The 22,050-nt window shown below is 38.6% G+C and overlaps 1 protein-coding gene across 3 annotated transcripts; it reads right to left on the bottom strand.

Moving 5' to 3' along the window:
- Nucleotides 1-234: 234 nt before the first annotated feature.
- LOC26536296 (programmed cell death protein 6) lies at nucleotides 235-21,915 on the bottom strand. 3 transcript variants are annotated; one of them, XM_039377315.2, is made up of 4 exons: nucleotides 21,782-21,915; nucleotides 21,352-21,727; nucleotides 1,286-1,436; nucleotides 235-382 (listed from the first exon to the last, which is right to left on the bottom strand). In XM_039377315.2, exons 1-4 carry the CDS (start codon nucleotides 21,838-21,840, stop codon nucleotides 348-350), a joined length of 621 nt encoding a protein of 206 aa, XP_039233249.1. In that variant the 5' UTR covers nucleotides 21,841-21,915; the 3' UTR covers nucleotides 235-347. The 3 variants fall into 3 exon arrangements, with proteins under 3 accessions (XP_039233249.1, XP_039233250.1, XP_015054721.1); XM_039377316.2 differs by having other exon boundaries at nucleotides 21,352-21,692; nucleotides 21,782-21,912; XM_015199235.3 differs by lacking the exon at nucleotides 1,286-1,436.
- Nucleotides 21,916-22,050: the final 135 nt, after the last annotated feature.

Here is a 22,050-nt window from a genome sequence, read left to right as displayed (position 1 = left end):
AAATAACAAAGTACACATTGATGACTTGATTTTCCACACGGCAGGCGGACACTCGGCTCTAGGGTTGACAACGATTATCATAACTAAAATGGTCATATATATCCGAAGGAACCGCATAAAACACTGCTGGTGCAACGTCGTCATATTACCTCTTAGAGCCACGAAACAATCAATTTTTTTCCAATGTAGGACGTACTATTTCCATTTCTAACGAATTTAAAAAAATCCTTTAAGTCGGTCAAACAAATAAACATATTTATTTAGCTTAGATTATTTAACACTATATTTTTAACGAAAATACCATACTTAAAAACTGTTCGTAATGTATGGTTATGATCCCATCCATGTCAGTGTCGTGCTGGCGGAACGCAGTTGTTAACGTCTGAAACAGAAATATGTAATAAAAATTGAAATATATAAACTATATATATTTATGTATATATACTAGGTGTTGGAATTAATGCGTAGCGTTTTACGAAAGATGACTCTAGCCAACTATTCATACTACTGACATAGCGCATCTTTACCAGTACATTTCCTTATTGTGTTCATAGCAATTGTTGTGCAGTATCAAACATGTCGAAGTTTGTGCCTGAAAAATCGTTCTTGCTGGGAGTGTTACTTTATTATTTTAACGTTGCTCGATGAACACCCGTGCCAAACACTTCTGGAGTTGCATGGCCATTCTATTAAAGTCTACGCATATTTTTTACTTATGAAAACTCAAAAACTATTGTTATTGCAGGGAGAAAAATTAATTTAAAACAAAAGAGTTTCCCGGCTATCTGATCAGCTTGTGGAAGTACAAAGAAAAAAATTTAAACACTGACTGTTCTCAACGGTTTGTGGGCGTTAGAGCGGACGTGGCTAAAATATTTTTGCCAAATCGAAAGAAATTTACTAATATCTTAACTTTTTTAAAAGTGGGCGTTGCAGTTCTTGTGAGCGTTAGGGTGGGCGTAGCAAGAAGCTCTTCTGCAGATCGATAAAAATTTACAATACTGATAAGAAAATGAAAAAATATCAAAACATTTTAGAAAAGTGTGCGGTCAACAGCTTTGAGCGGTTTGTTGGCGTTAGAGGGGTCGGGGCACAAAACTAAACACAAAACGAGGGGTACAAAACTAATACAAAAATTAAAAAATTTAAAGGCTAACAAATATGTGCAAAAATATCTAAACATTTTTCAAATGTGTGGGCGTGGCAGTCCCATTTTGATATTTTTTACATTTCTGTTAGTCTTGTAAATTGCTCTCTATTTGCCAAACAACTTTTTGCCACAAACCTCCAAAAACTGTCAGTGTTGAAGTCCCTCCTTCCTTCTCTAGCAACGAGTAACAGATAGTCGGGGAACTCGAATATAGCATTATTTGCATTTCTGTTGTTTTATCTTTTATATAAGATAATACATCTGATGATGTTTGATCAGGGGAAAGCTGAAAAACAAAAATTTGTTTCTTTAGTGGAACTACCGTACTGCAGATTGTGTATTCGAAAAGCCATCTTGTGCTGGTAGTCCGCACTCACTCAGACAACATTAGTTTTCTTTTTTTCGATTCGGACCGCGGTACAACAAAAAAGCACACAGTTAAAACATGTGAGCGAGCTGTTACATGTACCGCAAGGGAACAGTCTGCACACTTAAAACTTTAGATTTTTCGTGGGATAGTGAAACAAACAGCACTGCAGAAAACGCACGAAAAAGAGAGTAAACAAAACAGAAATACAGAAAAGCACAGATTTAATCACTCGCAAAGCGATCGTAGTTTTAATAATTATGTTTACAAAATAGAATTATAAAATATAAAATATAAATAATATATAAATATAAAATAGAATTATAAAGAATTCATTAAAAACCGCCGCCGGTTTCAACAAAAATAAATGCGAAGGGCAAAAAAAAAAACGATCGTTGGTTAATAAGAACTTGAAGAACAATAAAGTAATCTGACCGATTAACGCTAGCATCTTGCAGAACAATAAAGTAATCTGACCCATAAACCAAAGACATTAGAATAACAAATTGCGTAACGCTATACGAAGTTTTTGCAAACGATTTTTTCATGCTGGCTCTAGAACTGGCTCCAGGCCACTATGGGGAATTTGACCTGTTTTTTTGGCATAAATGTATTTTTTAAAGTGTTTCAAATTTAAAAATTTTTTTTTTTAACATATTAAGAATTGATTAAAGATTTATAATCTGTAACGCAAATGTTAAATTAACAGTCCTCTGTTAAAATTAACAGCTGTAAAGTCAGCTGTTGCAAACACAAAGCACATGCCATCGGAGAGCTTCTTTTTTTAGTGCTTACTAAAATTAATATTTCTTGAACCACAATTCCTAAACCTTTGAAATGAATACTCATTCTTGAGATGTGTACTATTTTTTTCTACTAATATGTTGCTTAGTTCGTGCGCGTAAGCTTAACAATTTGTATATTTATCAAGTGATGTTCTCGTCCAACTTTCAAAATAAAATTTCAACTTTGAATAGAGTTTTAAAAAATTGTTCAAATTTGTTTAGTAAGTGTGTTAGTCCATGTTGTAGAGTGATTAATTCCCTATTTAGAACACATAGGTTTCATTTGCGAATTTTTGCGACTTTTCGCGAAAATTAAATTATTAGGTAGCAACCTCTCAATTTTCAATGCGGCCCTCCTAGTAGCAAGGCGCACGCATTGTTGGGCATATCGACGACAGTCTTCTTGAAATTAATCAAGATTACTTATGGCATGTTTCATAACACTTTTTTGCATAAATGAAAAATAAAAATAAATAAATAAATGAAATAAAAAGCTTTATAATACCCGGCCTGGACGGAAGGCAAGGCCCGTTGAACATCATATGAAAACTAGTACTGAAACGGCTCTTGCCTTATGACGAACAAAAATGAAAAATACAAATTTCATATTTTTCAACGTTAAAATAGATACTGAAGAATATATTGGGTAGAAAAAAAAATCGTAAAGATAGGGGGCGGGAGGCTGATGTGGGCGGTTGTTCGAAGGCGGCAACACGCCCACTTTGCCAAAGTGATTGTAAAGGTGTGTATAAGAATAGACAAAAAAATTATCATCGTATCTTAAATATTTTACGAGATATTAATTTATGCCAAAAAAAACAGGTCGAATTCCCCATAGTGCAGGCTCTCTCGAGCCGTACTTTTGTACGCATACAGCGACAGCTGACCACTGTATTGGTGCACACTTATGCACATGCATTGTAAAAATGACAAAATATGCCCTACATTTTAGAAGTTCTTTGACTATAAATCTATCAGGCATGCTTCGGTAATCGAATTCGTAAGATTTTTACGATTTCGATTTGAATCGTTAAATTTGGTGCTCCGGTTTTAAAAATCGTAAGAATTTTTCGATTTGTAAAACGGGCACTTTAGTCTGGCCGAAATGAAAAACAAATTCCTTTGTTTATATCAAATCAGATCTTATTTACTAAGGGAAAAAATATTTAACTCAGTGGTATATTGCTGTTAATTTCACATCCCCACAAAATCATTCTGCCACTTAGTTATTTTATAAAAAATATATATCTGACCCCACCTCAGATTGGACAAACAAAATGTTGCCGTCGGCAATAACAATTTACGATTTGGTAAGGAGTCAATAAGTACGTCTCCAAAAGCTATCGCGAAGGTTGCCATACTGTTCGTGGAACGACACTGACAGATACAAATACTTATAAAATATAAAAGAATTAGTTAATTAATTTAAAAGAGGGCCAAAAGTGTTCTTTGTAAATAATGCTATTTAATTTACTTACTTAAATGGTCAAAGTACAGTAAAAAAGTAATTGCAAACATTGAAATTAAAACTGTGAAAAAGTTGGCAGCTCAAGATTTTCTCAAGCCCTCCAATTTCTGCCTTTTCTTGGCTTCAAATATAACAATTGCAAATATAACAGCCATTTCTGACGTACTTTGATTTTGACAAATAATATAAAACAGGCGTTTGAGCAGCAAGAAGCAATGAGAAACGAAACATTCCGATAGCAAAACGATAGCAAACATTTTGCGAAAACCAGAGCACCTAGAAACGAAATCGTACGATTTGGCCCAAATCGAAATCAAAAAAAACTTACGATTACCGGAGCATGCCTGTATATTATTTTTTATAAATTGCCACCACTTAAAAAAACAAATAACTACCAAATCCTCATCGACCATCTATATAATCACTTCTTACCAAAGCAGAACTCAACGTTTAAGAGACATCTATTGCTGACGGAGTCGCAGGAAGAAATTCGCAAAGCTTTCTTTCAAGAGCGACTCCTGGAAGCCCGATACATTAACAAACATCTATCCGTTTCCTAACGAGCTCTCAGCGGGAAAACGGTATATTCATTCCAACATCTTTGAGAGTAAGAATATTGGACGAAGGCCGGCATTTGTCTTTTCTTTGCAAAGTTTTTCGAAATGGGAAATTGTTACGAATGACGTCAAGTAAATATATGAAATTTTGTATTATGTTGCAATTGTTTACGAGCTTAGCTGTTTTGTAAATTGCCTTGTAAAATTTTTCCATAACGGTAAAAAGCTGATCGACAACAAAATAATGGGTTTAAGCAAAGACATTAGCATAACAAGATGCGTAACGCCATACGATTTTTTTTCCCACGATTTTTTCGTGCTGGCTTTAGAACTGGCTCCAGGCTCTCTCAAAATTTTGTCCAAAAGCCAGAGAGCGGAGGGCTCTAGAGCCAGCAGCTCTCTTGTACGCATGCAGCGACAGCTGACCACTGTATTGGTGCACACATGGACATGCATAGTAAAAATGACAAAATATGCCCTTCATTTTAGAAGGTCTAAGACTTTAAATCTATATTATTTTTTATAAATTGCCACCACTTCAAAAGTCTAGTTTTACATTTCCTTAACATAACAATTATTCAAATTCAACATAGAAATAATAATAGCACAATCTATGTACATAATAATGCATAATAATTTTGAAATATGATTTTAAATTAGAATAATTTTCATTAGAGTATTTAGCAAGCGACGTGTGAGAAATATAAGAAGTCAGTGATTCTTCAGTGCTTATGTCCGCACTGCGTGCATCAAGAAATCAATTTTGCAATAAAGAGTTTCCATATTTTTATTTATTTTATAAATAATATTTTAGTTTATGAATTTATTTTTATGAATTTATTTATTTTTTAAATTTAATTTATATTTTTTGAAAATTTATTTTTAAATTACAGTAGTATGAATAATTTACTTTGTATACGTAGTTTTAATAATTTACTTTGTATACGTTTAAATTATTTACTATAGTTATTTAGTTAAAATTACCAATTTTCAGTATTTAAAATTCAAATAAGATTCAGTTAAACTATTTTTTTATATTTTATTTTGATATTTTTAAAAAAGCGCGCAATTATCAAAAGTAAGAAAAGTTCTACGAGTAACGGGTATAAAAAATTTCTTTCAAACCATAATAGTTACTGTGGCGACCGGCGTTGCCAACAACCAAGCAACGGAGAGACACTACCGATCGCCTTGTGTCTGAGTGAGAGAATGTATTACTCCTGAGCGGACTGGCAAGCAGCGTGGATGTGCGAATACCATAGATCTGAATAAACGAACTGAATATATATAACTATAAATCATAACGCGTGTTACTCATAGTAAGTGGGTCATTACATTGGCGACGAGTGGAAAAGTCGGTAGATGATAATGATAATAACTAAAACTTTGGTAAATTTGATGAATTAGGAAAAAGGCGCGAAATTACGGTAAACGAGTGGCGTGATATAGGCTGTGCGTGAGTGTGTGTGTGATGGAACGTGCCTACCGGCATATACATACATAAAAATGTGGAAAGAGGAGAGAAGGAATAAGCTGCGTGAGTGCAGATTGCACGTTGCCAACATAAAATGACGTTAAGCACAAAGCGGAATGAGTAATTTTATATGCACAATTTTTCGCTCACTCTCATCCAACACACATGCACTCCGACAGATAGGCTGAGTGAAGAGAACTCTTCGCAAGCTTAAGAGAAAGTGAGATAGAGAGACACTCTCTAGCAACCAGGATATAAGAAAAATAACCAATAATAATAACTCTTTACAAGCTTAAAAGGTGAGCTGGAGAGAAATTTCTCTAGCAACCAAAGAGTTGCAAGGGCCGAGTACGCATTATAAGCTCTAAGAGAGGAGCCGACTAGTGGTACAAGCCAAAGCATATTTTGAAAAAAAAAGAAAAGAAACAGAACACGAAATATATAAATAAATAAATATTTTAATAATTAAAAAAAAAATGTAATTTAAAAAAAAAATAAAAACGGAGGAAAAAGGGAAAAATATTACAAGCTTTTAAGAAAGAGCTGGGTAATCGGTTTGAGTTGCAAACAAAAAGGTTAAAGGTCGGGTGGAGCAGTATTCTCTCCACAAGCCAAAAGAATTCATAAAATTTAAAAGAAAATACGGAAATAACAAAACACAGGCTCCTAAGAGAGCCGGGTATTAATTACAAGTCAAGTCGTAAATCTAATAATGTCTTTCGTCGTAAACTCCAATTCTAGGTCCCGTATTGAAAATGACCGACAGTGTCATGAAACCGTTTCTGTGCGAGGTGATCGACAAGGCAATCCTCCGAAATGAATGGGAGAAGTGGTTGAGGGCATTTACAATATACCTCGAGGCCGAGGGTATTGATACCGAGAAGCAGAAGAGGAGTAAGCTACTGCATTTGGGAGGAGTCCAGCTACAGTCAGTAGTATACTCTCTACCTGGTGCGCTGGTGGAGCCCAGCGACGGAAATAAAGAAGACATCTATAAAATCCTCATCGACCATTTAAATAAACACTTCTCACCGAAGCAGAACTCAACGTTTGAAAGACATCTATTCAGAGGCCTGACACCGTTGGACACAGAAAGCTTTGGTGATTTCATGCTGCGACTCCGCCAACAAATGCAACGATGTGCATTCGAATCCTCAAAAGCGGAGATTGAGAATATATGTCTAAAGGATAAAATCATTGATGTGTGGGCACCTCTAGACCTCAAGAAAAGACTTCTGGGAAAGGAGTATTCACTAGAGGAAGTGATCGAAGCATGTCAGGTTGAGGAGCAGATCAACAAGGAATCAAAAGAAATGACATCAAGACCAATTGCGGAACCCATCTGTAAAATTACACATCGTGGTTTTAAACAGAGTGGGGAGTGCCCCAGATGTGGAAAATTCGGACACACACACAAAGACCCATCAGGTCCGGCAAGAAATGTGACTTGCAATAAATGCTCGAAGCCTGGACACTTTGCCAGGAAGTGCCGAACTAACTTGAACGGCCGATTTCTTAAGTCCCAAAGGAATAACCTGAAAAGGCATCGCACGTATATTCGCTCTGTCGAAGAGGAGGCCACCAGCTCCAAACTCAAAAAGGGCGAGGCACTTTGCTTTAAAGTGTCAAGCGAAGATGAAGAGGAGTTCATACGATGCCGAGTGGGAGGCCGTGAAATTTCTTTGATTATTGACTCGGGGTGCAAGTTTAACCTTATCAGCCACGCGGACTGGTCTCTGCTAGTGAAGAGAAAAGCCATAGTCTTTAACGTAAGAACTCATACAGAAAAGCAATTCCGAGCCTATGCCTCTAATAAATTACTACGAGTAATGTATATTTTCGAGGCCCCAATTTCCGTTGAGCCGGGTACCGAAGAGATTGCCTCATTTTATGTGATTGAAAATGGAGAACAATCTCTGCTGTGCCGAGACACGGCTATAGAATTAAAAGTCCTCCGACTGGGAAGAAACATTAACCGTATTGAGGAAATGGAGCCTTTTCCAAAATGGAAAAACATTGAAGAAAGCCTTTCCATAGATTATGATGTGAAACCCGTTTAACAACCAGTGAGACGAATCCCGGCAGCGCTCGAGGACAAAGTTATGGAAAAACTGGATGAAGCCCTGAGTCGAGATATAATTGAACCAGTCACGGGCCCGAGTGCTTGGATATCTCCCATCGTGCTTGCGTTTAAGGAGAACGGGGACATCCGCTTATGTGTCGACATGCGACTGGCAAACAAAGCAATCCTACGGGAAAACTACCCATTACCAACTTTCGATTGCTTTATGACCAGACTCAAAGAGGCTAAAGGCTCAAGGACGCCTATCACCAACTGGCCCTTGATGAATCGAGCCGGGAAATAACAACGTTCATAGCTCCAAGGGGACTTTTCCGCTATAAGCGTTTGATGTTTGGAGTAAATTCTGCTCCCGAAATTTTTCAACGCCTTCTCGAGCAGATGCTATCTGCGGTACCTAACGCCATGAACTTCATCGATGATGTCATCATCTTTGGCGCAACTGACCTCGAAATCGACAGCGCCGTAAAAGAAGTATGCCAGATCTTTCAGGAAAATAATGTCCTACTGAATAAAGAAAAGTGCATCTGGAAGACAAGCAAACTAAAATTCCTCGGACATATTTTATCCGACAAGGGAATAGAAGTCGACCCTGAGAAAATTGACGTCATCCGATCTTTCAGAGACCCAAAGAACAAAGAAGAAACGGGGAGCTTCCTCGGTTTGGTGACCTACGTCGGGAAGTTCATTCCGGACCTTGCAAGTCATACAGATCCTCTAAGAAAACTGCTGAAAACTGAAAGCAAATTCACCTGGGGCGAAGCCGAGAAAAATGCTTTCAGCAACCTAAAGAATCTCCTATCCAAGGTACCCAAATTATCATATTTCAATCCAAGGCATCGAACACGGGTGATTGCGGACGCCAGCCCGGTTGCCCTTGGGGCTGTGTTATTGCAATTCAAAGTCGACAACGAACCTTTAATAATTACCTTTGCTAGCAAGGCGCTGTCGGAGGTGGAGAAACGCTACTCCCAAACTGAAAAAGAGAGCCTAGCGCTGGTTTGGGCAGTGGAGAAATTTTACTACTATCTGGCAGGCCTGCACTTCGAACTCGTAACTGATCACAAGCCCTTGGAAGCCATTTTCAAACCAACATCCAAGCCCCCAGCTCGCATTGAAAGGTGGCTGCTGCGGCTCCAGGCATATACGTTCACCGTTATCTATAAATCCGGAAGAGACAACATATCAGATGCGTTGTCTCGACTCTGTCAACTACCGGCGGTAGAACCAATCGACCACAAGACGGAATACAGCATCCTTCGCGTCGCACAGAGCTCTATCTATAGATCTATGACAATTCATGAAATAGCAGAGTCTTCCAAGAGGGATGAAGAGATTATGGATGCAATCAGTTGCCTGGAGAACGACTCCTGGAAGCCCGATAGTTCAGTGGGCTTCTACCCGTTTCGGTATGAGCTTTCAGCGGTTGGCTCGCTCCTTTTGAGGGGAAACCGCCTAGTCGTGCCAACATCTCTGAGAGTAAAAATACTGGAGTTAGCCCACGAAGGACATCCCGGCGAGACAGCAATGAAACGCCGCCTGCGATCGAAAGTATGGAGGCCACAAATAGACAGAGAGGCAGAAAAGTTTGTCAAAGCTTGCAGAGATTGTTGCCTGGTATCACAAGACATCAGGCCACCCCCTATGGACAGGAATCCTTTTCCCTGGCCCTTGGATTTGGGTAGCGTCGGATTTACTAGGTCCGCTTCCCAACAATGAATATGTTCTAGTCTTCATTGACTATTTCTCACGATATATGGAGCATAAGTTTCTTAAAACCATATCTTCAACGACCCTGGTAGAGGCAATGAAAGAGATCTTCTGTAGACTGGGATATCCTGAGCACCTACGAACGGATAATGGACGCCAATATGTTAGCTAGGAGTTTTCTAACTACTGCAAAGCGTGCGGCATTAAACAAGTTCGAACTCCACCGTATTGGCCGTATTGGCAGCCGACAAAAGAAGAGGGGCAAAGGAAGTCGATATAGAAGTGGGCGACAAGGTGCTTTTGAAAAACGTAGTGTTCCCAAACAAACTTACACCAAACTTCGACAAGACGGAATTTACGGTTTTAGAACGACACAATAATATTGTGGTGATCGAAGGGGGTGGTAGAAAACTAACAAGAAATGCCTCACATCTTAAGAAAGTTCCAGCTAGCCAAACGTATCCAGCCTCCTGCCCAACGCCGCAACCAGATGACAGCTTACCGGAATCAACACCTACCTCGGAGAACGCAGTACTCCAGCCCACAGAAGGAAGCCCCGGGATCCAGCCACCCCTGCCGCCATTAAAGCTAAAACTCGTTAATAAAGGAGGGATGTGGCGACCGGCGTTGCCAACAACGAAGCATCGGGAGAGCAGCGACGGGAGAGACACTACCGATCGCCTTGTGTCTGAGTGAGAGAATGTATTACTCCTGAGCGGACTGCCAAGCAGCGTGGATGTGCGAATACCATAGATCTGAATAAACGAACTGAATATATATAACTATAAATCATAACGCGTTTTACTCTTAGTAAGCGGGTCATTACAGTTACGCATCGAAATTGACCAAAACCGTAATCAAATTTGTTTCTTAGCACGCACACATACACACTATCTCCTTTATTGTTTTTACTCATACAAGCAAGACAATTATATTTTTAGATTTAAAGGCTCTCGATTTTAGGCGAGCGAAAACAGAGTAATTTTAAGTTTTGAGTTAGTCGAGTTGAACCTCTGTATATGACACGGCACGCAGAAAATTGGGAAGTAACACGAGAACTTTGCTGGCTTAAGTCCGCAGGTTTTCTTAGCGGAACCATAGACATCTTTCGTTGCGCTATAGGGAATTACGGCCTTCAGCTACGGTATAGCTATTTGCTTTTGCAATTAGTGGTGCAATTCTTGCATCTTTCGTTGCGCTATAGGGAATTACGGCCTTCAGCTACGGTATAGCTATTTGCTTTTGCAATTAGTGGTGCAATTCTGGCAGCACTGTCCACATACAGGCAGTAATTTCACGTGTGGTCAAACGAATAACATTATTATATTAAAAATTGTATGGCTCGACGGTTAGGATCAGATTTATGTTGCCTGCTAATACAGTTGAAGTCAACGGTTTTATTGTTAGGGGGGCCGGTTAGTTTGGTTTGCGAACCAAATGCTAAAGCGCAGTCCATAACTAACACTCTCAGACTTTCGGCTGCTGGACCTGGCGACTTTCCTCTTTTTAAAAAAATTTAAAAAACTCATAATGAATATTTGGTATTTCGACACTGAGCGAAAATTGGTATATGCGACACCAAATTATCAGAGAAGAATTGTAACATTAATGATTTCATACATTTTCTTAGAACTTTTTATTTATATATTATCAAAACTTGTGTATATAAAATTTTGAACAGAATAGAAAAGTTCCGTTCATTATTTATCTTGTCTTTTAAGTAGTGGGGTTTCGCAGTCGCCAGCAGTTTCAAAAATTATATTTTTGTTTCGTGCCAGCATTGAAGACACATTTTATCTATACGGCACGTCAACTGTGCTTTTCTTATCTAAGCTTGCAAAAAGTTTTTTGGAAAATCGATAGAAATTGACAAGACTAATACAAAAATGAATAAATATCTAAACATTTTTTAAAAGTGTGGGCGTGGCAACTTTGGGCGGCTCCTGGGCGTTAGAGTGGGCGTGGCAAAAAGATTTTTGGCAAATCGTTAGAAATTTACAAGTCCAATACAAAAATGAATAAATATCAAAACATTTTTCAAAAGTGTGGGCGTGGCAGCTTTGGGCGGCTCATGGGCCTTAGAGTGGGTGTGGCAAAAAGATTTTTGGCAAATCGATAGAAGTTTACAAGACCAATACAAAAACAAGAGAGAACGCTATAGTCGAGTTCCCCGACTATCTGATACCCGTTACTCAGCTAGTGGATGTGCAAAGAAGAAATTTCAACACTGACAGTTTTTGGCGGTTTGTGGGCGTTAGAGTGGGCGTGGCAAAAAGTTTTTTGGAAAATTGATAGAAATTTACAAGACTAATACAAAAATTAAAAAATATCAAAACATTTTTCAAAAGTGTGGGCGTGGCAGCTTTGGGCGGTTTGTGGGCGTAAGAGTGGGCGTGGCAAAAAGTTTGTTGGCAAATCGATAAAAGTTTACAAGACTAATACAAAAAGGAAAAAATATTAAAACATTTTTCAAAAGTGTGGGCGTGGCAGTTTTGGGCGGTTTGTGGGCGTTAGAGTGGGCGTGGCAACATGAATCGACAAACTTGCGCTGCTTCTATGTCTCTGGAGTCTGTATGCTTAATCTCAACTTTCTAGTTTTTGTAGTTCCTGAGATCTCGACGTTCATACGTCGATGGACATGGCCAGATCGACTCGGTCAAGAATATATGTATATACTTTATATGGTCAGAAACGCTTCCTTCTGCCTGTTACATACTTTTCAACGAATCTAGTATACCCTTTTGCTTTACGAGTAACGGGTATAAAAATATGTAATAATTGGTACCCAGCAAACATACGGGAGGTCATTAAAATTGTATTGGGGTCGTATATTTATATAACCTTCGAGTCGATTTGAAATATTTCCATTTTTCCATATTATGCTCCGATATATTTCAATTATATATTTCTTTTTATTAATTATCATTAATTTCATCATTTATGAGATAGAATGCTGAGCTTAGCTTGTTATTTTTTCGATCAGCTTGCAATGCTTGAGAAGTATATAATATAACATACATATATTATGTGTATATATATTATATTATAGAACATACTTATGTATATACATTATTTAAGTATATATATATATATATGTAAGATGAGATTTACTCAACTTTGGTTTTTATTATTATAGGTATCTAAATATCAGTATTATTATTAACGATGAATGTTACAAGTTTAGTTTAAGTTTTCTGCTTTTGATTTTTCTGCTTTCTTAACTCGTTCTCTGACGTCCGTATCTGCTGACTTCTACTCTCCGAATCCTCTTCTCTCGCTCTGCTGCTGTTCTGCTGTCGCTCTGCTGCTGCTCTGCTGTCGCTTCTCCTGCTTCTCCGCTGTCGCTATTCTCTTCTGTCGCTCTGCTGTTTCTACTGCTCTCTTCTGTCGCTCTGCTGTTTCTACTGCTCTCTTCTGTCGCTCTGCTGTTGCTCTGCTGTCTTAATACTTTTTCTGCATCTCTTCTTAAATCTACTCGAGTACTGCTTTTGTTGAGAAGTCCCAATACCCCGTCTTACATTCGGCCATTCCTGACTATTCATCTGTCCCAGATGACCAATCATCCTCATTGTCCTGGACATACCTCCACAACTTCATGTAATCACAACTTGTGGAAGTCTTACATGGGCCTTCAAAACCTGCTGCCTTTCGAACTTCGTATCTGCCGTTCCTCTTGACAGTTAAAACTTCGTACGGTCCCATATATTCTCCAGCCAACTTCTTTCCCGCAACAAATTGTGTCCGGCGTATAGCGACTAGGTCTCCTACTTTATATGCGACTTCTGGTTTCCGCTTAAGGTCAAAATTCCTTTTATAAGATTCCTGTGCGCGTTGAATCTCGATCTTTGCATCCTTTCTCAGTTGCTGTCGTTGGTCGTCAAAATTCAAATACATCTCCTCCTCCAAAAGCTGAAGCTTATTGTTCATTTGCACTCCGAATAGCAGCTCAAATGGTGACTTCTTGGTTGATGCATGTACGTGTGAATTGACCGCTCTCTGCACGTCTGGCACTGCCTTAAACCACTTGGCTGGTTCATCCGCCGACATCTTTGAAATAATCGACAAAATTGTACGATTCACCCTTTCAACTTGTCCATTTCCACGTGGAACCCCTGTTGTACTCCAAACGTGCTCGATTCCGTTTTCCTTCATATGTTCCGCAAACAAGTTGGCTGTGAAAGCGGAGCCTCTGTCCGAAACCATCCTCACGGGGTTGCCAAAAACTTCTGACCAAATCTTCAACTTCTTCAGTGTCTCCTCACAGCTTGTAGTTTTCGTTGGGAACAGCCATATAAACTTTGTAAATGAATCCACCATCGCAAATATGTACTTGTACTGTTTTCGTAGCATCCATGGGGCCCAAATGATCAACGTGCAGCGTGTGAAGGGGTTGATCACCTTTATCAATACAGCTTAGGAATCCTTCCTTCTTGCCAAGTTTCTTGTTGAAAATGATGCATCTCACACAGTTGTTCACTACCTGCTGAGCCTTCTGTTCTAAGTGAGGAATCCAATACAATTGTTGAACAGTTTTCTGTAGTGCAAAATGACCTGCACTATGGGCTTCAACAATTACTTCTTTCTCCATCGATTTCGGGATCACAAGGAGGTCATTGCCGTTCACCTCCTTGAAGACAAGTCCAGCTTTCATCTTGTAGCCCTCATATGGCCGACTCTCCAGAATTTCCATAATTGCCTTTAGCATCTCATCTTTTCTTTGTGCGACTTTGATTCGAGCTGTGATCTCAGAGGACACGAGCATCACACGATCGGGATAGCGACAAAGGCAGTCCACATGCTTCAACCGTTCCCCAGGGCGATGTTCCACTGCAAACTCGAAATCCTGCAGGTAAACAATCCACTGCGTGACTGCCCTCGGCACATCCGCTTTCTGTAGGGTTTGTTTAAAAGCAGAGCAATCCGTAACCAGCTTAAACGGCGATCCCAGCAGATAATGTCTAAATTTCTTCACCGCTAGATAAACGGCCTTTGCTTCTAGGATATAACTGTGCTGGCGGGACTCAGCTTCTGACGTCTTCTTACTCCAGTATTGTATTGGATGGAGTCTGCCATCGAACCACTGCATTAAAACCGCTGCAAATCCATCTTTTGATGCATCCGTGTGTAATTCAGTTTTGGCCGCTCTGATATACAACTTTAAAAAGGGTTCCTTTGTCAACGCATCCTTCAAACTATGGAATGCATTCATCTGCGGATGGGCCATTTGAAAGCAAACATCTTTTCGCACCAGGTCAGTTAATGGGCGTGCAATCTGCGAATAATTCAATACAAATTTTCTGAAAAATCCAGTCAGCCCTAAAAAAGCTTGGACTGCTCTGACGTTTTTTGGCACCGGAAATTTGCTGACCGCAGCTGTCTTTTCCTGTCCAGGCCATATGTTTCCGTCCTCAATGTTGTTGTGTGCAAGAAGTGACATTTTCGCCACTTTATCTTCAGGCCAAACGCTCCAGCTCTGTTAAACACGAGTTTAATCTTTTCCAAACATTGCTCTGCAGTCTCGGCGTGGATAATTATATCATCCATGTACAAGTCGAGTACATCTCTGCTCATCAGCTCTTGGAACACGTGATTAACGTAACGAATAAAAACAGCTGGCGAGTTCCGAAATCCAAACGGGGTTCTATTGAATTCGTACAATCCGAATTTGGTGATGAAGGCTGTGAATTTTTTGCTATCATTTTTGAAATCATTCTCCAAGTCCATTACAGTAAAAAAGCGTGCTTTTTGCAGCTTTTGCAGAACGTCGTCGATTATAGGAACGGGAAAACAGTCTCTCAAAACCATCGAGTTCAGCTTTCGAAAATCGACGCAAATACGCCGTGTGCCATCTTTTTTGTTCACCAGTACAAGACGGCTAGCAAAGTTAGATGTAGATGGGCGAATGATTCCAGTATCTAACCATTCGTTGATCTGCTTTTCCACGTCATTCTCTTCGGCAATCGCAAATCTACTTGGGGATTGACGAAATGGGATGATTTCACCATCCGGAACGATTCTTAGCCTCACTGGGACTTCGGCTACCGAATCCACCGCCTTGTAGTTATTGATCAGCAGCGACACCTCTTTAGCGAACTGCGGAGGAACATCTAATTCATCATCTGAATTTATTATGTTGTAAATACTCATCTGATTTGGTTCCTCACAAGCTTTCTCCCCCAGCGGGGAAGAAAACTTGTATCCGTCGGCCGACAGCGAAAAGTCAAACTTCGATACAAAATCAAAACCGAGCAGCGCATCATACTCGATGTCTTCATCCTCCACTACGACGAAATTGTGTCTAGTCATCTCCTTGTCCACCGCAACCTCCGCCAAAAAGTAGCCAACTGTGCACGTAATCTTCCTTCCCAGCCCACGAAGCTTCGACGCACATCTCTCCAGGGTAACATTTGGTATCTTGTTAAAGATATACTTGCGCAGTATAGATACATCGGCTCCCGTATCTACCAGACACTCCACTGCCACATTGTTGATAGTGGCATTTTTCATGCGACTTGAGCTGCGTACGACTTGGACACCAGCAGCTGACCCAGGGCAATCTCTTGACATGTGACCCTCTTTGTTGCAACTGAAGCATTTTACAGCAGACTTGCAGTCCTTACGATGATGATCTAATGATCCGCAGTTAAAGCAGTGACTCTTCCTGTCGTGCTGTCCCTCGTGCTGCTTTTTCTGGCTCGACGTCCACTTTCCCTCGTTAGGATTAAATGGCTTCTCGACCACACGGTCGAACACCTCATACTGCTCCTGTAGTTCTTTGTAAGACTTGCAACTGTAGAGAGAGTATCTGAAATCACTTCTCATGTTCAAGCCGTCAACAACATAGCGGATAACTGAACGTACATCAATGTTGCCAAGTGAAGCGATCTTTTTCATCTGTAGTAGGTATTCGTGAAAAGATTCCTGCTTGCGTTTCTTGCGGTCGCGGAGCTGCTCGTGTACATCCGCGCTGCACACATATTGTCGACTGAACTCTGTCTCCATCAGCATACGCATCTCTGAGTATTGGTGTACATACGTAGAGTCCAAAAACAACTTCGCTGTGTTCGTCATTTTGGCGCGAGGCTGAACATACATCTGCTTAATGTTCAGATCGTAGGCTGCCGCATTCATCTCAAAATTTTCAAACCAATTTTTAACCGGCATGGACTCTCCGTCAAACTCTGGAATGATCTTCGCAAAGCTTTCTGCCGTAATCGAGCAACCGTTGTTTCGCTCCTCCGCTCCAATCTTAATAGCAAGAAGCTGCACTAAATCTTTCAGCGTTCTTGTATTTTCGTCGATCGAGCTGCTTTCGATTAAACCAGCTGCGCCACGTTGCTCTCCACTTGTCCCGACATGATTCTGCATGTTGTTTCTTGCATTCCCACCTTGCTCTCCGCTTGTTGCGACAAGGTTCTGCATGTTGCTTCTTGCATTCCCACATTGCTCTCCGCTTGTTGCGAAAAGTTCTTGCACGATTTTCATTTCTTTCGTATTTTCATTTCCACTTATTTCGCAATCGCTTTCCAACGGCGTACTCATTTTAATCTGTTTGTCTGCTGCAGCCACTGACCTTGTGTAATATGGCTGTTTTCCTTTTGAAATTGGAATCCGCGACGGCTCTTGCTTAATTTCCTTCTCACTCACACGCATTCCCCGTTGCTAACCGGCGTCTGTCAAACTCTTCTTCTTCGTCTTTTAAGACTTCTCGGGGCAACGTTGAGACTTTTCGGGACGGCGTCACTTGCAATTTTCAGGTTAGGACGAGCCCCCAAATGTAAGATGAGATTTACTCAACTTTGGTTTTTATTATTATAGGTATCTAAATATCAGTATTATTATTAACGATGAATGTTACAAGTTTAGTTTAAGTTTTCTGCTTTTGATTTTTCTGCTTTCTTAACTCGTTCTCTGACGTTCGTATCTGCTGACTTCTACTCTCCGAATCCTCTTCTCTCGCTCTGCTGCTGTTCTGCTGTCGCTCTGCTGCTGCTCTGCTGTCGCTTCTCCTGCTTCTCCGCTGTCGCTATTCTCTTCTGTCGCTCTGCTGTTTCTACTGCTCTCTTCTGAGGCTCTGCTGTTTCTACTGCTCTCTTCTGTCGCTCTGCTGTCTTAATACTTTTTCTGCATCTCTTCTTAAATCTACTCGAGTACTGCTTTTGTTGAGAAGTCCCAATACCCCGTCTTACATATATTATATTATATATGTTTATAACATTAATAAGATTATCTTAAAAGATCTATTTTATGCACAACATTTATCATTTCAGAGAAAACATAATGAGAAATCATTACTTTTTTTTGTGCACTTAATACATTGCTCCGATTCTATCGAATGTATGTTTTAAGAAAATATTTTATAACAATAATACATAATTAAAATCTATTATTTATAAAATAAATACAAATATGCAACTTGTTTATATCTAAATTGATTTCTTGAGGCACGACGAGCGTACATACATCAGCATCTAAGAATCTCTACCCTCAAATATTCTTTGTACGTCGCAAGCTGAATACTTAAACGACAATTGTTCTACTATAAAGTAATTTATAAAATTTATTATAAATTATTATGTACACATATTCTAGAGCCCAGCAGACAAGGAGCGGACGTAATGCGGATGGATCTGAAAAATGTCCGCTAGATATTAAATACGGACGTAGAATCGGAGTTTCCGCACTAGGTTCGTTGAATGCTCAAAAATGAACGCTAAAATGGAGAAAAATCGGAACTGTGGCGCCCCTAAAAAAAAGTCCGAAAAAGTATTGGTAACGGACACTGAAACGTACAGTAGGCGGACAAATAACAAACTTATCGCAAGAGGTTATCCTAATTAATGAAACCTGGCGCGAAAACGGCGCTGTATAAGTACCGCAAATGTCTCGCTAACTGACACTAAAACGGACGGCACGCGACATTTGCCAGCTAATTCTCTAGAAATCGGTGATCAGTTCTCCTTCTTCCTTATTTTGTTGCGTGCCTGTTTTTTATTATTTTTTAAATAAATGAATGAGAGAGAAGATGTTCTTGACCGGCAAAGAGTGCAGACGTGAGTTTTGTTATTTAGTGAGTGCATGTGTTTCAAACGGTAAGTATTAAATTTATATTTATTATTCCTTATTTTAATCAGTATATATTTAATTAATTAATATCTATCTATATTTTTAATATCTATATGACTAAATTATTCAATTACCTCTTGCAAGCGCCACAAAAGAAAATTAGCCGACACAAATCTTCGTTTGAGGCGCTTGGCAACAGGAATGCAAAAATGTTGTGTTTTATTTATTCTGAAGAAATTTTTTTGTACTTTAACCATTATCAACGGTTCATGCGACTTATTTGCAACTTATAATGACGCTAAAGGCCTTTAAAAATATTGACGAATTGAAGATATTTGCGGTCACTCAAAGACTCCAATATTTTCTCAAAACTTTATTTAAGATAATACTTAATTGAAAAGAAAAACTAACAGGATATATGTATAATTATTTACATGTAATAAATTTATCCGTCTATGTTGGCAGGAATTGCTTGCGGATGAAGTGGCGTGCCAATGTACCTGGCGTGGGACTGATGCCAAATTATGTATTCGTGGGATGCTTATAACGTCATCCGTCAGAGGTATCTTTTTTATCGTTTACCTTTTTAATAATTATTTACTTATAATAATTTGTATTCTTACAGTCGCTTTCAAGAATAAATTTGCGTTGGAGGACGCCGATTTCGACCGCATTACCCAAAATACTTTTCAATATGCACAGTATAAAATAACATAAACAAGAGAGAACGCTATAGTCGAGTTCCCCGACTATTTGATACCCGTTACTCAGCTAGTAGAAGTGGGATGGAGAGTCTTCAACGTTAAAGTGGGCGTGGCAAAAAGTTTTTTTGCAAATCGATAGAAATTTACAAGACCAATACAAAAATGAAAAAATATTAAAACATTTTTAAAAGTGTGGGCGTGGCAGTTTTGGGCGGTTTGTGGGCGTTAGAGTGGGCGTGGCAACATAAATCGACAAACTTGCGCTGCGTCTATGTCTCTGAAGTCTGTATGCCTAATCTCAACTTTCTAGCATTCGTAGTTCCTGAGATCTCAGCGTTCATACGGACGGACAGACGGACATGGCCAAATCGACTCGGCTATTGATCCTGATCAAGAATATATATAATTTATATGGTCGAAAACGCTTCCTTCTGCCTGTTACATACTTTTCAACGAATCTAGTATACCCTTTTACTCTACGAGTAACGGCTATATGTAACTAACAATAAGAAAATAAAAACTATTCTATAAATTATGAAATTGTTATTATTAGTAAATATTATACAAATCAAAATAACATTCAAATAATAATAATACATTCAAAAATTTTTTATTACTGGAAGTAGTTTTTAAAATAGTATTTAAAACGAAATTATTCGAACACTTTTATACACTTTTATACACTTTTATATACATGGTATAAAAGTATCTCAAGAGATACCAATTCCGTAAATCGTAAATAATATTAAAATGTATCGCGAATAATACAAATCCGTTCGGTAAATAATTTTAAAAAAGTATCGCGAATGATACAAATCCGTTACTTAAATAATATTATAAAAGTATCGCATTTGATATCGTAAGTTGTCCGCAAACTCAATCATTTTCGGGTTCGAATACGATAGCATTTGCTGCCACACAACCACTGACAGATGATTAACTAAAGTATCGTGTTTGGATCTGAAATCGGACGTTTTATCGGCCTAAAGTTCGCAAAACTATCGTTTGTAATATCATAAACGAAGTTTGTGTCTTGTGCAGTCATGCTAATTAAGCCTTTTTTCGTACAGATCTGTCCTGTTTTTTACTGCTTCATCCGGAAAAAATGTCAAACATCCCCAACCCGGAAATTTGTCCTTTTTAAGTTTTTTTTTTTATCCGGAAATCTGTCCTTTTTAGACAATGTTACAATTTTTAAAATTTAATTAATATAATTTTGTATAAATTCAATTTTATTTGTTTGTAAACCAGGTAGCATCTCTTCTAAGCAAAATGTTATCGATATTGTGTGTATTCGAATGAATATCGGCAATTTTTGGCAAAGAAGAACACATACAAAGTACATACATTTTACCAAAGACGGATAAACAAAAGTTTCGCGATTTCTGGCTTTACCAGCCAGAATTTAAAAACTTGTTATCTAAAGACCTAAGTGATAAAAACAAAGCCTTTTGCAGGTACTGCAGATGCAGTATCAATGCAAAACGTGACCAAATTCGTGCTCATATGGAGACCAAAAAGCACGTGCAAAATGCCAAGTGGTGGTCAAGCAAAGAAAATACATTTTTTTGCCTCTTAGGACCGATGATGTGTGTCGCCAGGAAGCTGCAATTGCTATGTTTGTAGCACAGCATTGCGCTATTGAGCCGGTGGCACACCTCGGTGAATTATGCCGAACTTATTTAAATAAAAAATTAGCAAAAAAATCTGTTCTGTTTTCCATCCATTTTTGAAATTTTCAATTTTTCAATCTATTCTTTTTTTCAGAAAAATATTGGCATCACTGGTCTTGTGGGAGCAGTTGGCTTTAGAGCGCTCTCTCTCTAATGTCTTTCGTCAGACGGAAAAGGCCGGATTGTGTCGTCTAGATATTTTATTCAAGAATATTAAAAACGCTTCTGCTACCTATAATATACATTTCAACAAACCGATTATACCCTTATTCTACGAGAGAGCAATATTTTTTCATTGTAATATCAGTCATACTTACGTATAGTACAATACAACATTGAATAAAATCATCAAAAAGGATTGTACCACGTCCAAAGCGATCAAATTTTCGAAGTAAAACGTCGATTAGATGGTCAGATAAACGATAACCAAATGATGTCAGTGCTGTTTTCAGTTCAGTTTTGTCAATGTTTCCAGAGTTGTCTCGATCAAAGGAACGAAAACAGTTTTGCCAATCCGTCACATACTTCCACAAAGCTCCAAAATCTTGAAAGGACACAGTCCCTCTATTTTCACGATCAAACATTCCAATCATCAAACGGATAGTTTCCGGATTAAATGCAGACCATGTACCATTCGAAAGGGCCACTTGTAGCTCATCTGCCGATATATGACCACTGCTATCTTTGTCCACTCTAAAAATAATCTCACTTTTTCTTACGCCCTAATATTTTTTTGACGTGTGTTACCTTTGAAAAACATCCCAAAGAAATTGTTGATCTGGCATTCCACTATAATTGTACGCCATTGCTATGTGCAATTACACTATAACTTTGCTAAATTAGTCAGGAATATTTGAGGTTATACAATTTTTGATTAATATCGATTTGCAAATATTTGACATTTTCAATTAAACTATATTCCAGCAGATCTAAATTATTAAATATAGGCTATTTCCACAGAAATAATATCTTAAAAAGTATTAAGTAACTATTAAGTTTTCTCGAATATAAAGGGA

This window comes from Drosophila yakuba, unplaced genomic scaffold (assembly GCF_016746365.2).
Source record: "Drosophila yakuba strain Tai18E2 unplaced genomic scaffold, Prin_Dyak_Tai18E2_2.1 Segkk4_quiver_pilon_scaf, whole genome shotgun sequence".
NCBI classification, from domain to species: Eukaryota; Metazoa; Arthropoda; class Insecta; order Diptera; family Drosophilidae; genus Drosophila; species Drosophila yakuba.
This window is presented reverse-complemented; position numbering and strand designations above follow the sequence as displayed.

What these genes read in the sequence shown, in the direction of transcription:
- LOC26536296 (XM_039377315.2), bottom strand. Translation starts at nt 21,840, where the DNA reads ATGGCGTACAATTATAGTGGAATGCCAGATCAACAATTTCTTTGGGAT. An exon ending in CTTTGGGATGTTTTTCAAAG is followed by an intron (nt 21,728 to 21,781) that starts GTAACACACGTC and finishes GATTATTTTTAG; the next exon opens with AGTGGACAAAGATAGCAGTG. An exon ending in AACACTGACAGTTTTTGGAG is followed by an intron (nt 383 to 1,285) that starts GTTTGTGGCAAA and finishes TTTCTGTTTCAG; the next exon opens with ACGTTAACAACTGCGTTCCG.